The sequence below is a fragment of the Drosophila nasuta genome, chromosome 3, assembly GCF_023558535.2.
Source record: "Drosophila nasuta strain 15112-1781.00 chromosome 3, ASM2355853v1, whole genome shotgun sequence".
Classification (NCBI taxonomy): domain Eukaryota; kingdom Metazoa; phylum Arthropoda; class Insecta; order Diptera; family Drosophilidae; genus Drosophila; species Drosophila nasuta.
Genome location: NC_083457.1, coordinates 46,681,524 through 46,697,653, shown reverse-complemented (window position 1 = coordinate 46,697,653; position 16,130 = coordinate 46,681,524). Strand labels below are relative to the sequence as shown.

At 36.5% G+C, this 16,130-nt stretch overlaps 1 protein-coding gene across 16 annotated transcripts in view; it reads right to left on the bottom strand.

Moving 5' to 3' along the window:
• The window catches only part of LOC132792349 (hepatic leukemia factor), a 72,837-nt gene that overhangs the window by 13,196 nt on the left and 43,511 nt on the right, over positions 1 to 16,130 (bottom strand). For 2 of the 16 annotated variants that reach the window (XM_060801664.1, XM_060801670.1), the window contains exon 1: positions 12,041 to 14,853. The exons of 5 other annotated variants lie outside the window; for them this stretch is intronic. In XM_060801664.1, the coding sequence (XP_060657647.1) occupies positions 12,041 to 13,334 (1,294 nt within the window). In that variant the 5' untranslated portion in view covers positions 13,335 to 14,853. Of the gene's footprint in view, positions 1 to 3,324; positions 5,099 to 5,485; positions 6,920 to 12,040; positions 14,896 to 16,130 lie in introns of those variants that run through there. 9 more of the 16 variants (XM_060801673.1, XM_060801665.1, XM_060801668.1 and 6 more) reach the window with 9 other exon arrangements.

Genomic DNA, 16,130 nt, shown 5'->3' with positions numbered 1-16,130 from the left:
CATAATATATAATAATAATAACTTTCCCATTTTGATGTTGACTCTGATGTTTACTCTGATATATTTTGTAATAATTCAAGACATTCTCAACATAACTCATAAATTTAGTATAACTCTTAAATTTTAAAAACTTTTCTATCTTGATGTGGAGATTGAGAAGGAAACGCTGTAAGAATTTAAGCTATTGTGATGCAAGCTTAAAAAATTTAACAAGATCAAACTTAGACTTTTCTATTTAATAGTCAGAGCTCGTACTAAAAGTTTTGGAGAAATATGTGAAACAAGTTTTTAAGTTAAGCAAGATCAGAAGTATAAATGAAGTACAATATTTTTTGTACAAATTGGAGAAAATCTCTTTTAAATTTTGAGTTATTTAATCTTGCAAACAAACTTCATATCATCATTTGTGGTTTAACTTTATCAACTAGAAAATAAGTTTTGTGATTGTATCAAACTAGAAATTTATGATAAACTTTCAACATGAACTTAGAAACAATTTTTATATATTTTTCGGCTTTTTTAATAAAGTAAAATCAGAAATTTCACATCTTTAATAATTGAATACTCTCAAATTTATGTCAAATTTAAATATCATGTTTTTAAATTGGAAGAGTGCCAAAATTATTATATATATTTAATTTACAAATTTAAGATGTTTTTGCAAAAATAAATAATACTTTTTGTTAATCCTCTCATGTTTTTAAATTCTACATAAAAACTATAAATATTTTGTTGAGTATATTTCAAATTTTTGCGTAAATAAATAAATCTCTTCCTAATATTCGACTTTTGGAATACATCACTAAAGAGGTTAAAGAAATTCATAAATTATTGAATATGTTTTATTTAAATTTTATAGAAATATTTGCAATATAATTAATATTTAAGCTCGTCATAAATTTAAAATATATATTTCATTTCAATCTATTAGAAATTCCAAGCTGAGCGAATTGTCAATGTTGAAAACTTTCGAAATAAATTGTACATTTTTGGTATGGATGAAATTATACGAGTATTTCCCAAAAGAAGAAGCACCACCAGCAACAACAACAACAACAACAACTACAACAAAAACAACAACAGCAACAGACAAAATTCGTTGCCAAGAGCCAAAAAAAAGACCAAAATGCCACAAAAATATCAAAAACCAAAAAAAAAAGAAAGAAATGAATTTAAAAACTGCCGAAAAAGTGAAAGTTAAATTTTGTGATGTTGCTTAGCCGCCGAGCAGAGCAGTCGACGTCGCAGTCGCTGTCGACGTCGCTTAGCGTTGACGTTAACGTTGACTGCGCCGTTGACGTCGCTCAATGAAAGTAAAAACGCATTTTCGGTCGAGTCAAATGAGTTTTGATATTGTTACCGTCTTTTATTGTCGCTGTCGTTGTTGTCGTTGTTGGTAGCTGGACATATATTAATTATGCGGCAATGTCACACGCTTTGATAGAGCCAAAGAGAGGGGGAAGGGGATAGAGAGAGAAGAGCGGAGTGAGTGCCAAAATTGCCCTTTTGTGGCTGCTGGTTTATTGTGTGTTCGCTGTTAGGCTGTAAAAGCCGGCCTTTTATCTTGGCCATAAACTCGAACTCGAAAACGAATTCGAAGCGGAGAACGCGCCCGAGTTGAGATAAAAGTTGTGTGATAACGAAAAAATGGCCAAGCACAAAAGGTTCGTTGAGGCTTAGTCAAAACTGGACCCGAGGCAAAGACTTTGTATATATATATTTTTATTTTTTTTTGACTTTTGTTAAGTAAATAAAACAAAAGTTGGCTCTTTTTTTGCTGTTGCTGTTGCTGCTGCTGCTGCATGTGGAAAGCACCCCGACCGAAACGAAACGAAAGTTGTCTGAAAATGTCGCGGGCCAACAAGTTGAAGTTGAAGTTGAAGCTGAAGTTGGCTCTTTCGGCCCTTGTAGAGACACCGAAAAAATCAGAAAAAAACTGAAAGCAAAAGTGATTGTAAATTGCCGCAGAGTCAGGGCAGCCAGAGCCAAAAGGTTTTCTGGTGCAGTTGAAAGTTGAGCCTCTTGACTCTTGTCTTTTTGCGGGGAACTTGAACCTCACGCGGAAATGGCAAATGGCAAACGGCAGACGGCGAATGGAAAACGGGAAAATGAACCCATAGAGCAGCTTGTCATATGCCTCAAAAAAAAAACTAAAAAGAAAACCCTTATTGCAGTCTGAGCTGCAATCGATTTAAGCTGATGGCGACTTTGACACACAATCAGGGTCAACGCTTGTCGCAAATTAGTCGAGCGTGCAATCAATTTGTGGTTAGAAGAGGGGAAATGCAAGAACAACAAGTGCAGAGAAAGAATTATTAGCACCTTAGCTCAAGGTGGGCTTAAAGTGAAAGAGGTTCTCAAGCAATGTTGCTTGGTGACAACAACTAATCAAGAAAACTGTAACTGAAATTGTCCAAAAATAGTAGTAATTACGAACTTTAGTATATTTAATATACTGAGTTTAACTTGTTGTGTAGCTCATTTAAGAAAAGTTTCAGCAACGAATGTTAAGCAACAGCAACAGTTGCTGTTGATCAAAACTGTAACTAAAATTGTCCAAAAGAAAGAACAAAAAGTGAAAAAACAGCAAGAATTTTAGTATATTTAATATACTGAGTTTCACTGCGCAGCACTTATAAAAGAAGTTCCAGTTAGGATTGTTGGATAGGAAGTGAAAAAACAGCAACAAAACTTAGTAACTATGAAATTTAGTATATTTAATATACTGAGTTTTTGAGTTTTATTTATTGCGTAGCACTTTTAAGGGGAGTGCCAGCAATGATTGTTGAACAGAATGAAAAAAAAAGCAAGAAATGTAGTAATTAAGAAACTTGGTATATTTAATATACTGAGATTCACTTGATGTGTGGCATTTTTAAGAAAATTTGCAGCAAGGATAGTTAAGAACTAGCAACATATATTGTTGATAAAAAGAGTAACCAAAATTGTAAACAAAATAGTATAAAAAGTGCAAAAATGGCAACGAAAACTTATGATGGTATATTGAATATACTGAGTTATCTATGTGTATGTGTTAAAGTAGATATGCAGCAAATTGCTGTAACTAAGGAATAAACAATAAAGCGCAGTTTAAGAACAACCAGAAAATCATTTAAAGAAATACAGTATATTTTAAATACTGAGTTTTTTGCTCTGAGCAATATTTTCAAGAAGTATTGTAGTAATTTTGTGAACAGTAGCTGAAATTATTAATCAAAAGTAAGTCCCAAGTCCCGCGGCAGTGTTGCTCGTCGCTGTCAGCAACAAGTTGCAAGTTGCCTGGCGGCAGCAACAGTTGCTGGCGGGCGTAAACATAATTCATACCGTTCAAATAGTTGGCATGTTGCTTCCACAGCTGTTGCACCTGAAACTGCGTCCAGCGATTGTTGTCATCGCCATTGTTGGCGTTGTTGCTGTTGGCGTTGTTGTTGTTGCTGGCATTGTTGTTGCTGTTGCTGTTGTTGTTGGTGCCGTTGATGACGCCCACCAGGCTGTTGACCAAACTGTTCTCATGCGCCTGTTGCTGCTGTGCCACCGCAGAGGCGGCACTGTTCACAGTGGGCGTGGCTGTTGCCAGATTCGCATTTGGTGTTGCTGGATTGTTGTTGTTGTTGTTGTTGCTGTTGCTGCTGTTGTTGTTGTTGGTGTGATTGTTGATGATAATGTTGAGATTGTTGTGGTTGAGAATCGTGTTGTTGTTGTTGTTGGCGCTGTTGTTGTTGTTGTTGGCAGCGCTGTTGTTGCCGTTGTTGCTGTGCTGCAGATTGTTGCTGAGATTGTTGGCGGCAACGGCAACCACAGCGGCTGCTGCATTGACATTGACATGCGCCAAGTGTTGCAAGTGATGTTGCAGCAGTTGCGTGGGCGGCGGCAATGCACCGTTTGCAACATGCGATCCATTGCCAGCGGCAACATTATTGCCATTGCTGTTGTTGCTCAGATTGCTGAGCAGCTGATGTTGCATCGAGTGGCGCAATAAATTATTACTAGCCTGGCTATTGTTGTTGTTGTTGTTGTTGCATGCAACCACACCAACGTTGTTGCCATTGAGATTCGTATTGTTGTTGTTGTTGTTGCTACTGTTATTGTTGTTGTTGTTGTTGTTGCCATTCCCGGCCAGCAGGTGTGGCAAGTTGTGCACCACCTGCAGCGGCAAGCTGCTCAGTGGTGGCAACGTTGTCGCTTGCGACATGTTGCCCAGCATTTGTTGTTGTTGCTGCTGCTGCTGTTGATGTTGCTGCTGCTGCAACATTTGCAACTGATTTTGCTGATGTTGCAGTGCTGCATTGTGTGATTGTTGTTGTTGTTGCTGCTGTTGATGTTGTTGCTGCTGTTGTTGCAAGGCCAATGCTGGCGGTGGCATTTGATAGTCCATTCTCATTGCTGAGCGCACAAATTTGTTTTATATTGGTCGCTTTCAATATGAGAAATATTTGTCTATATTTTATTTAATTTACTATTGTTGTTGTTGTTATTGTTAGCTGTTCAGTTGTTGACACATTGCTGCTGCCGTCTGTGTAGCTGCTGCGGCTGCTTCGATTAATTACAACAACAGAGCAACAATTAAGAAACGGAAAACGAAAGAAAGAAATAGCAACAAAGCTTTAGCGAGTTTTTCTCCACAGCCGCAAAGCCTGCGTTCTAATTGCTGCTCTCTAAGCAACAGCTACAACAACTAGGCAAGCACAGCTTTGAGAAAGAGCGAGAGAGAGAGAGACGGAGAGAGTGCGCCTCTAGAACTTTTGCTCTTCTGCCTTTTGCCTCTGTCGCCTCTGTTCACCTGCCTTTTGTTGTTTTGTTTTTGTTTTGCTTTTTGCGCTCTGCCTTTTTTTCTTCTATTATTTTGTGTGCGTTCGTTTTGTTGTGCTGCTGTTTGTAGTTGTAGTTGTCACTGTAGTTGTAGTTGTAGTTGTTGTCAACTAGTTCGCGTACTTCGCTTCGTTCCACTGCGATTGGGTTTTAAAGGGGTTCTCGGTTGTCGTCGTCGTCGTTGTTGTTGTTGTTGTTGTCTTTCTCGGTTGTCGTCAACGTCAAAGTCGCGTCGCGTCGTTTGAATGAGAAAAGTTTGACCTTGAATTAGGCAGCAACAACAAAAATTTTGCTATGCGCTTTTTTTTTTTTGCTGTTTTGCTATTTGCGAGTGTGTGTGGATTGCGAATTGTTGTGGATCGTGGGCAGTGTGGACTGCGGATTGCGGACTGTCGATTGTGGATGGTCGGATTCAGATTCGGATTCGGTTTGTTGTTGGGCGCACTTTTGTCTGCTATTGTCTTTGTTGTTGTTTCATTCTTTCTTTCTATTGCTATTGCTATTTCTATTTCTTTTCTGTTGTTGATGTTAATTTCTTGTTTATTTAGTAAATACATATGTATGTATATATACACACAATATGTATGTACTATACACACATATAAAATATCTTTATTTATGTGCTAAACTAGTTGACATGATTTCGATTTTGTGTGTGATTTTCAGGTTTTATTTTTTTTTTATATGAACTGTGGAATTTTTCGATTAATATTATTTCGCTATTTTGCCTTTTCGTATTTTTAGCAAACTTTTTTATGCACTTTATGTATTCATCATCACTGTGAGAGCATATTTTACATATTTGCGAATATACGCATATATAATATTTTCAAAGTTTTCTCTTGCCTGTTGTTGAGATCTCTTTTTTTTTACACTGCACTGCTAGGCAACTTTTAATTTCATTTCGTATTTGCAACACACCAATTTATACATTTAACACAATCCAAAGACGTCCTTCTGCTAACTTGTTGTTGTATTTGTTGTTGTTGTTGCTGCTGCCGCCGAAAACGAAAGTTCACAAGTTCGCACGAAATTCGAATTCGAAAGCAGCCGCGACGTTGACACGCGCCGCTCTTTTAATTTTAGTACGAAGGGGGGGCAGTCTCTATATACATATATATGTATATATATTTTTTTTTGGGGACTTTGGGGCTCGCTTTCGTGGGCTTATTCGCTGTGAGTGGTTGTGGAGCCGTGAACCGAACCGGTGCCGCCGGACTGCAAACGTTGAGTGAACGCGCGCGTCGTGCGCCTCTTGCAACGCAGCTCAGATCAGCTCCAAAAAAAAAACAGAAAAAAAGTAAAAACAACAAAAACAAAAGCCCCACGCAGAAAGCGCCAAAGCCAAAAAGTGACGGCGACTGCGCAGCCAGCGTCAAAGCCAAACTTTAAACCGAAAGCATAAGGCAGCAACAGCAGCAGCAGAGGTAGCGACAGCAACAGCGTCACAACCACAACAACGCCTGCGTCAGCCGCTCTCGCTCTCTCGCATGCGATGTGCTCTCTTTCTCTTTCGCTCTGCCTCTCAATTTGCCTGTGCCTTTGGCTCTTTCACATTTCAGCTTTGTTTTTTTTTTTGCGCATTCCACTATTCACTTTCTTTCGCACAGCCTGCGCTAAAGTTCGTGAGTGTGAAAAAGCTGTCGTCGCTACGCTTCGTGTGAGCCACGAGCAGCGCTGTCGCTGCCGCTGGCGCTGCCGACGCCAACCACTGCATGCGGAAGCGTCGCTTGGTTTTAGATTTTCCATACGGCAGCGACGACGGCAACAGCGACGCTAGCGTCGATTGCGTTTATTTTGAGCGACTTACTGTTTGCTTACTTAAATCAAAAAAAGCTTTTACATGCAATGTTTTGAGTGCGCTTTTGACTCACTCACACTAACACTCACACTCACACTTATACTAACTCACTCATTGCTGCGGTCGTCGCAATGGCGCAATGATAAGAGAAGCAGCTTACCAGCAAATACGAGTGCGCATGCAGTCCTCAGTCACGTTTTGGGACCCAACGCACTCGACGAATACAAAATAAGTGACAAACAAAACTAACATTCAACACAAACCCAAGACGAGTGTGCCACATGAGGTGTTCGTGGTCGAGATGCTTACCTGCAAAGAGACGAAAATCAAAAATGTTTCAATTAATAACAAAGTCAGCGACAATTCAAATTTGCGAATGCGGTGAATGGCAAAAATATATCTATGCAAATGACAATTAGGGTAATTTCCATATAGACCACCCACAGCGATAACCCTCGACTCCCCCTTCTCTGAACGTTGCTAAACTAAAAAAAAACCCATTTCCCCATTTCTTCCATTGCCACTGGCATTGACAGTGACTGTGACTAGGGTTGCCAGGCATACTGCTAAAAACAGAATTGCAGAATTTGTTCTCTATTTAGCAAGTAAGTTAAGTAAATACCAAATACTTTTAAGCACATATAAAATATCAAAAATATTTTTGCAAATAGAAAATACTTAATGTATGATCATTAAACTGATAAAAAACATTAAACATTTTAAAAGATATTCAGTTTTTACTGTTCAACAAATATAAAAAAGAATGCAATATGGTGTTGTAGGTAAAAAATATCATATATTAAACTGAACAAAAATTAAATTTTATAAAATGTATTCAGTTTTCAGTGCTTAACAAATATAAATTATGCAAAATATTGTTGTAGATAGTCTGATCAAAAATTGAGTATGGAAAATTTTGGTGCAGTTAAAAAATATCATATTTTATATATTATATATTGATATATTCAGATCAAATATTGTAAATAAATAAATTGTATAAGTTTAATATATACTGATTTTAGCATAAAATGTTAAATGTAAATATAGAATCTATTATCAAAAAAATGCTAGCTTCTTATCAATTTAAATTTGAATTAAATTAAATAAAAAAAGAATTATATAAATGTATTAAAAAACTACTCTATCAATTTTCCCTTGATATGTACATTTATTTTATTTCCTGACAAACCAAAACTTGGCAACCCTAGATACAACTGTGGGCCACCCCATGGTGCATTCGTTTCAGGTTGAGCTTGAGCTTCAGCTTCAGCTGCAGTCACAGTTACAGTTGCAGCTTTCCCCTGCTGCCCACACAGCGACGCCAACATGGAAGAAAGGCCTGTTGCCTGGCTGCCTTTAAAAGGTCATTTTAGCAATTTTCACTGCAAGCCGAAATAAAAGCAAACAACAAAAAATAAACTGAGAGAAAAAACAACTGTAAAACACATAAATTAATTTTAAGCGGTGCAGCGAATAAAATGAATTCGATTGTTTGCAATAAACTTGACGAAATTTCACCAAAGCAACGAAACCGAAACCAACAGCGTATCGTATCGCATTGTGTATCGTAATATCGTATATCGTATCGTGTAATATCGTATGAAGCTCGCTTTTTGGTGCGAACATCGTAGAAACGAAAAGAACGCCCACAAATTGCATGCAAGCAAGCAACAAAATAAAAGGGGGAGAGAAATGTAAAAATGTAAACGTGAATGTGAATGTGAATGTGACACTGAAATGTCTGCTGTCAGGGCCGTTGAAGGGAGATGCGGAAATAGCGGAAGCAGTTGATTCAGTTGATGTGATGAGCACCAGCTACAAACTAAACTGTCTGTGTGTGGGCCACAGCTAAAAATGCAGCAGCTACAGCAGATGGGAACTGCCCACAATGCAGTTTGTAATACATTACAATATTATTTCCATACTCGGTATAGGGATGAGATCTAGAGAGGTGTGCCACATACCATATCTGATCAAACACCAGATGCATGCACAAAATGATGTTTAATTATTCATTAAGTTCAATTTAATTGGCAAAAAAAATAGGTACAAAGTATTTGAAAGGTATGAATTTATAATATTTTTTTAGATTTGTTAAAATATAGAATATGAAACTAAATTTTTATTCCGGGATTGAGAACTTAAGGATTACAAAATGAAGTATTTTGGGAATTATGTTCAAAGTATTCCACATTTAAGAATTTAGTGTTTAAAAGGATGAAAAATATTCATAAATGCTGTTCAAAGTATAAATTAAAAAAAAATAAACTAATCTATTTTTTTTTAGATTTGTTAAAATGTAGAATAGAAAAGTAAATTTTAATTTCCAATTCAGGAATTTAATTATTAAGAGAAAGAAGTATTTTCATAATGAAAATCCAGTTTAAAGTATAAATTTAAAATAATGAACACATTCTTTTTTTGTTTAGATTTTTTTAAATTTAGAATATGATTCTAAATTTGAATTCTGAATTGTAGAATTTGGTGATTAAAAGAATAAAGTATTTTCATAACGAGGCTTGGAATGAAAATGAATATATTCAATTAAATTTGAATAATAAAATTAACAATTTTCATTCTTGAGTTAAGAAAATTCATAACTATTAACATTTCGACATCGTTTATATTTTTTTCTGTGTGTAACTTTGTCAATAGCGAATTTTTAATATAGAAAATTAAACAAAATTTTTATTTCGAATTAAAAAAAATTAAAAATTTAGTGATTACAAGGATGAAGTATTTTTATAGCCGAGCATAGAAAATTCTTTTTCGAAGAATTTATTTAAAAACATGAATACGTGAAATTATATTTATAATTATATATTATAAGTTATTATATATATAATTATATATAGAAAGAAAATCTAAATGTTTATTCTGAAGTTAACAAAATTCAAGCCTATCCATATATTGATACCGTTTAAATTTTTTTCTGTGTACAAACTTTGTCAGTGGCTCATTTTCAATATTCATTTCATAAGCATAATTTTGTATAATTTACTCAAACTCATCAATCTAATTTCTGAAATGTGCACGTAGAGATTCGCTGCTCCCATTCACTTTTTCACTTTTGTCAGCTTTTTAGCCCAGCCATAAAGCTAATCAAATGAATGGATGCCACAAAAGGCGCAGCGAGGTCAGTTCGCGGCCATAAAAATGGATCAAAATGGTGGCAGAGGTCCATTTGCAAGGGTCAAAGGCTCAATATGTGTGATGTGATGTGAATGTGATGTGAATATGGCTGCCAATTTTGTCAATTGGTCTTTTAGCCTAATGAGCTGCATTCTGCATTGCAAACTTCATCCAAATTTGCCATTTGACCTATTGACGAACTTAACCTCAATCTCCGGTTAAGAAGGCGTATCGGTATTTGACAGTTAATTTATGCAAATTGCAATTTTCACAACTTGTCAAATAATTTTCCAATACAAAATCGTCTGTGAAATAGCAATTTGCATGCAAAAAGTGTGCACTATTTGTTTTTTGCTAAATGTCGAACTTAACCTCAATCTTGTTGTGATAATTTATAGTTAATTATCGCTGTTACAATATATAAATTTCACAACTTGTCACTCAAGAATTTTCCGTCTATATTGATAGATTTGCATGCATCGAGAGAATATTATCTTAATTACAACTATAATAAAAATAATAATAATCATTATTGTTATTGTTATTGTTCTCTTTTGGCGTAGGTCGTAACTTATCAGTCGACAAAAACAGCGACGAAAAAAAGCACACTCGAAACTTTCGAGTGCAAACTTTAAAATGCAAAGCTTGGCGAACTTTGGCGCAACAAAAACAGAAAAGAAAAAAGCGTCGTCGCATATTAATTACGTTTTTATTGCGATAGGCTGAATGACGCCAAAAACGAATGCGAATGCAAGCTCAAAACACACGCACACACACACACACTCATAGTGCTTGCAATTGAGCGAATGCATGTGTGTGTGTGAGCAAAGACGTCAGCACAGCTGAGCTCACGTGTGTGAGCTGCGCTCCTCGCTTTCTGACATTTTACTCAAAGTTCCCACAGCGACAACGGATTTGACTTTCTGATGATATCAGCAACGAACCAAGGGACAAAAGGGAATGCGCAAAACGGAAGAAGGGAAGCAGCAAATAGCGTGATATATGGACAATATTACACGTAGAGAAAACATCAATCTGAATGATACTAAGAACAACAAGTACATAAGAAAACTGCAGTCGAGTGTGCTCAACTTTGAAATACCCGCTACCCATTCAGAATAAAAGCTAAACAGTGCCGTATTCATCTTAAAATATACCAAATTAATATACTGAAAATATAATACAAATATCCCAACAGCTAATCAGTGCAATATTAATTTTAAAATATACCAAATTAATATACCAAAAATATAATATAAATAAACCAACAGCTAAACAGTGCAGTATTAATTTTAAAATACACCAAATTGATATACCGAACAAAATACCGAAGACTATATTTGGTATATTTAGTATTGTATTATATTCAAAATATACTATGGAGCGCAAAATAACTCGGATTGCAAAAAATATACCAAAATTATAAATAACTTTTCTATTTTTATCTGATTGCAACCAAATTCTGTTAATAGATTTAAAATATATTAAAAATTAAACGATAAAGGGAAGCTGTGAAAAGGGTGGATACTATTACAAAAGAAAAAATAATCAATGCTTAAAATCTTATTTGATAACATATTTTTTTTTTCAACATCAAAAACAATTTGTTTTAAAGAATTTTGTATATTTGTATAATTCTTTAAAAGAAGGCTGAGATCGTTAAGATCGAAAAAACACTTTTCTCATAATCACAAATACTTGAGCCAAATATATTTAATATTATAAAATAGATAGATTTTATTTTTTGTATTTCTAATTGCCCTTTAAAATGTTTAGGCTTTCTTTTTTGATTGAATAGAGATATAATCTATTCAAGTGATATTGTTTTAAAAGCATTTTCTTCCAATGATCACAATTTTTGTATGTTATTTCGATTTGAATTTTAATAGAATAACAAAAATATTATATAATAATGAAAACGCCAATTTCAGTTTTTAAGGATTTTGATTCTTTAGTATTCAAAATTATTACTTTGTTCTAAATTATTATCATCGTAGCAAGGGATAATATTATTATTCTTTTTTTTAATCTTGGTTCAAAATTTGAAATCAGAATTTGTTTATAAATTTCAAAGTATTTTTCCAATGCACTATTTCAAAGCCATCTTATAAAGGGATAATATTAAATTGTTTATATATTTTTTTTTATTTCATATTTTCAAATACGCATTTTCATTAATTTCTAACAAGGAAAGATCGTACTATATTTATTAGCTAAGCGATCAGCTGAGTAAATATTTGCCTAGAATATTATCGAGTCGACTAATTTATTGATCTATTTGTTGTTTTTATTGCCCACCTGAACTCGATGGTTGAAAGCGCGCTTTCAGGTTGTTCAAGTGATTGTGATGCTCGCTTGCAATTACTGCAGCTGCCACAGCATTTGCCACATGTTGCACTGAGGAGACGTTGCTGTTGTTGTTGTTGTTGCCCGAGTTGTTGTTGTTGTTGCTGCTGTTGTTGTTGTTGTTATTGTTGCTTGAGTTGTTGTTGGCATTTGAGACAGCATTGTTGTTGTTGTTGTTATTTGTATTATTGCCCGCAGCAACAACCGAATTGTTGTTGCTGTTCGTTGTGGCTGCCGCCGCAGCTGCAGCAGCAGCAGCCGCAGTGGCTGCCGCTGCATTGGCTGCTGCTGCGCTGCCTTGAGTCGAGTCCATGAAACTGTTGCGCTGATGGTAGCTGGGATTGTCCTGATAGATGCGCTGGTAGCTCAACGTCGGCAACGTCCACGAATTGTTCGTTTTGTAGTGGAAATTCCCAGTGCCAAAGATCGAGTGAGTGTTGGTGTTGTTGTTGGCAGCAGCGGCAGCAGCCACGGCAGCTGATGACAATGTGTGAGCCAATTGAGCGGCGTGATGTTGCTGCTGCTGTTGTGGTTGCTGTTGCTGATGCAAATGTTGCTGCTGCTGCTGCTGCTGCTGCTGCTGATGTTGTTGCTGCTGCTGTTGTTGTTGCTGTTGCTGGTGGGGATGATGTGGATGCAAATGCGGATTGTGGCCATGTGTATGATGTTGTTGCTGAGCATGTTGCTGCTGTTGTTGTTGTTGCTGCGCGTGATGTGAGTGATGTTGCTGCAATTGCTGCTGTGCGGCAGCAACAGCCGCTGCATGTTGCTGCTGTGCATGCTGCTGTTGCAATTGCTGCTGCTGTTGTGCATGCTGTTGCTGCTGCTGTTGTTGCTGCTGCTGCTGATGATGATGCAGTGCTGCTGTCTGCTGTTGTTGCAAGTTCCATGCATTGGCTGCCGCTGCAGCAGCAGCCACTGAGGAACCATTGTTGCTGCTCTTGCCAGAGTCATTGCTGCTGACGCTGCTGCGATGGTTGTCCAGCGTGGTTGTTGTTGAGCCCGACATGCTGCCGTCGTTGCCGCTGTCGCTGTTGCCACCGCTGCTGCTGCTGCTGTTGTTGCCGTTGCCACTCGAGCTGTTTCTCGAGCTGCTGTTGCCACTGTTTTGGTTGCTGTTGTTGTTGTTGGCAACAGCTGCTGCTGCTGCCACCTGCGAATTGAGTTGCTGAAAGTATTGTGTCAGCGTTGCATTCGCATGCTCCTGGGCAAAGAAACTGGCGCATGAATTCGCATCGGAAGACATTTTGTTGCCGTCGACTGTTTTCCAACACTGGTTGAGGTGCAAATCAAATTCTAGTTTTCGGTCGTTATCACTGGGTTTGTTATCGATGTTTTAAAAAGATTTTTCCTTTGTTGTTTAGGTGGCCACGTCCTTGTGATTGGCGTGATTGTCTTTGCTGCACAGATACTTTGAGCAGCGTCTTAAAGTTGTGCGCATTTTCAAATTAACTAGCACTGGCCAAACACTCGTCGTTTTCAAACACTGGTTTTACAATTTGTGAACTGTTTTGTGTTTATGAATCGATTAATTATCGTTTATAGAGCTGCACATAACTAGAAATATGTTGCTTTCATTTTGAAAATGTGGCGATTAGTTGAGTGCATGATTCAATTGGTTTTTTTTTGATATTGATAAGGAGACTAGCGAATGACGAATGATTGGGATTGATGATAATAACAAAATGATCACAATCACAATAGTTGATGATAGTGTTACGATAAAGATGAGAGCTTGTTATTTCGATGTGAATTGGAATAAGTATTAGAATGAATGTTAGTTTTGCTTTTTGTTGCCGATGAGTTGTGTGTTTTTTTCTATTTTCATTCTTTGGTTGTGTGCGATAAGGAATAAGAAAAGGCATTGTTTCTATACATATTTCTTAATCATTTTCTTTGCTTTCTATTATTTTATTTATTTGCACTTGATTCAATTAGTATTTTAATCATTTCTCTCTTTCTTAGAGAATTTACTAGCACAAAGTGCGCTGACTCATCAAAGGGATTTACAAAGGCAATTATACAAAAAACAAAAACGAAAACATTTTACTAGTTGCGAAATCAATTATAAAATATTATATATCATATCATTTTCCACCTCTCTTTTTTTTTGCAATACCTTTTCCTATTCGTTGATGATTTTTTATATTCTAGATATTTTTGTTGATGATCTTCAGTGTGGTATTTTTTTTGTTGTGAAGATTTTGAGTTTGGTTTTGTAATAAGTATAAAATAAAATTTAAACTGATTGAAATTAGATCCGTAACTTTGGCGATGCTGCTTGCATTTTTAGTGTGTTGGACACACTCAATATCGTATATCGTAAAACGTATATCGTATATCGTTTAGCCAACTACTTTGTTACTGGCTTGAGCAAACACAACTAAACACTTTTTTTTTAATTTTTTGCCAACTCAATATCGTAAAACGTATATCGTATTTCGTGTATCGTATATAGTATAGCAAACTACTTTGTTAACTGTTTAGGCATACACACATAAACACTTTTTCAATTTTTTGCCACACTCAATATCGTAAAACGTATATCGTATATCGTTTAGGCAACTACTTTGTTAACTGCTTAAGCAAACACACACAAACACTTTTTAAATATTTTTTTTTTTTTTTGCACAATTGTTGCTTTTGTTTTAAACACTTGAACGATTATTTCCACATCCAACATTTATAGTATAGCCAACTACGTATGCAAAAATATCTATTATAGATTTTTATTTCTTTCACAGTTGCCTTTTAGTACTTTGCCTTTCTTTGGCAACTGCAATCAACTATTTTTCTATATTATATATTATAGATTATTATATTTTTAAATTTAATTTTTTATTTTAGATATTCCACTTTGATATAAACTTTTTCCCACTGCTTTTGCGATAGTTAACTATCTTTAGCATATGATTTGGATTTTTCCAAAATGTTTTTCACACAGTTTTTCACGTTAGAATCGCACGCGCAATTGACGAACGACGATAAAGACGACGACAACGAGACACGAAACGATTTTGACATGAGAACGCGATGCGACCGAATGCCGGCCACAGTTGAGCCTCAGCCTGAGCGCACTCAACGCTGCCCGCTGCCAACGCCAGCTGCGCAGTCAGCGCTGCAGCGACTGCAAATAAAAAAACACCTACTAAGCGAGCGAGGCGGAGGAGGAGGAGAAGGAGGCGATAAAGTCTGACAGCCAGACAGCGAAAATTGCAATTTTCTGCAAGTAAATTAAAATTCTAACCAAAAAAGGGTTGCATAAGTGGTGAAGAAGAATTTGTTGTAGCTTCATTTAAAGTGCAATTATGACTTGAAAACTATTTACAGAATGCAACCATAAATAAAAAGCAAATAATAAATAGCAAAAAAAAAAAAGTACAGAGAGTGAGAGAGATACTCGTATGCAAGCAGCAACAAACGTTGACTGCGCAGTTTTGTAGCTAATGAAAAATTCAGCGAGCGACAAAGCAGCGACTGCGAGCAGCGACGTCGACGTCGGCAGCAGCGACAAAGTCACGCGGATTCCGAGTATGACCCAAAGCCCAAAGCGTCTAGCGACGTTCTAAGCACGTGTTGTGAACACACCGGGGCGACACACACACACACACACACATGTCTCTACACACACTCACACACACATACGTTGCTGAGAGTGAGAGACAGCAACGACGTTTGGCACGTTGAACGTACATTGCATTCGGCATACTTAGAGCAACAAATACAACTACAACTAAAGCACAAAAAATATACTACTATGCAAGCTTTATTTATTTATTTTTCTTGTTGTGCGAATTTGATGCGATGTTCTCCCTAGTTACAGTTAGCAGAGGCAAAGATGAGATGCCCCCAACTCTGTGAATTGAATCTTCCGTTTCCTGCAAAAACTGATTAAAGTATCGATGACAAACTTTGCTGCTGCAGAAGAGCAGTTGCCAATTAATTCTGCTTCCAACACGTGACGTATGCGTAATTATTCGATGTCTATGGAAATCTCTTTCTTCTTCTTCGCCTGCAGACCAATCTGTTTGTTGTTGCTCTT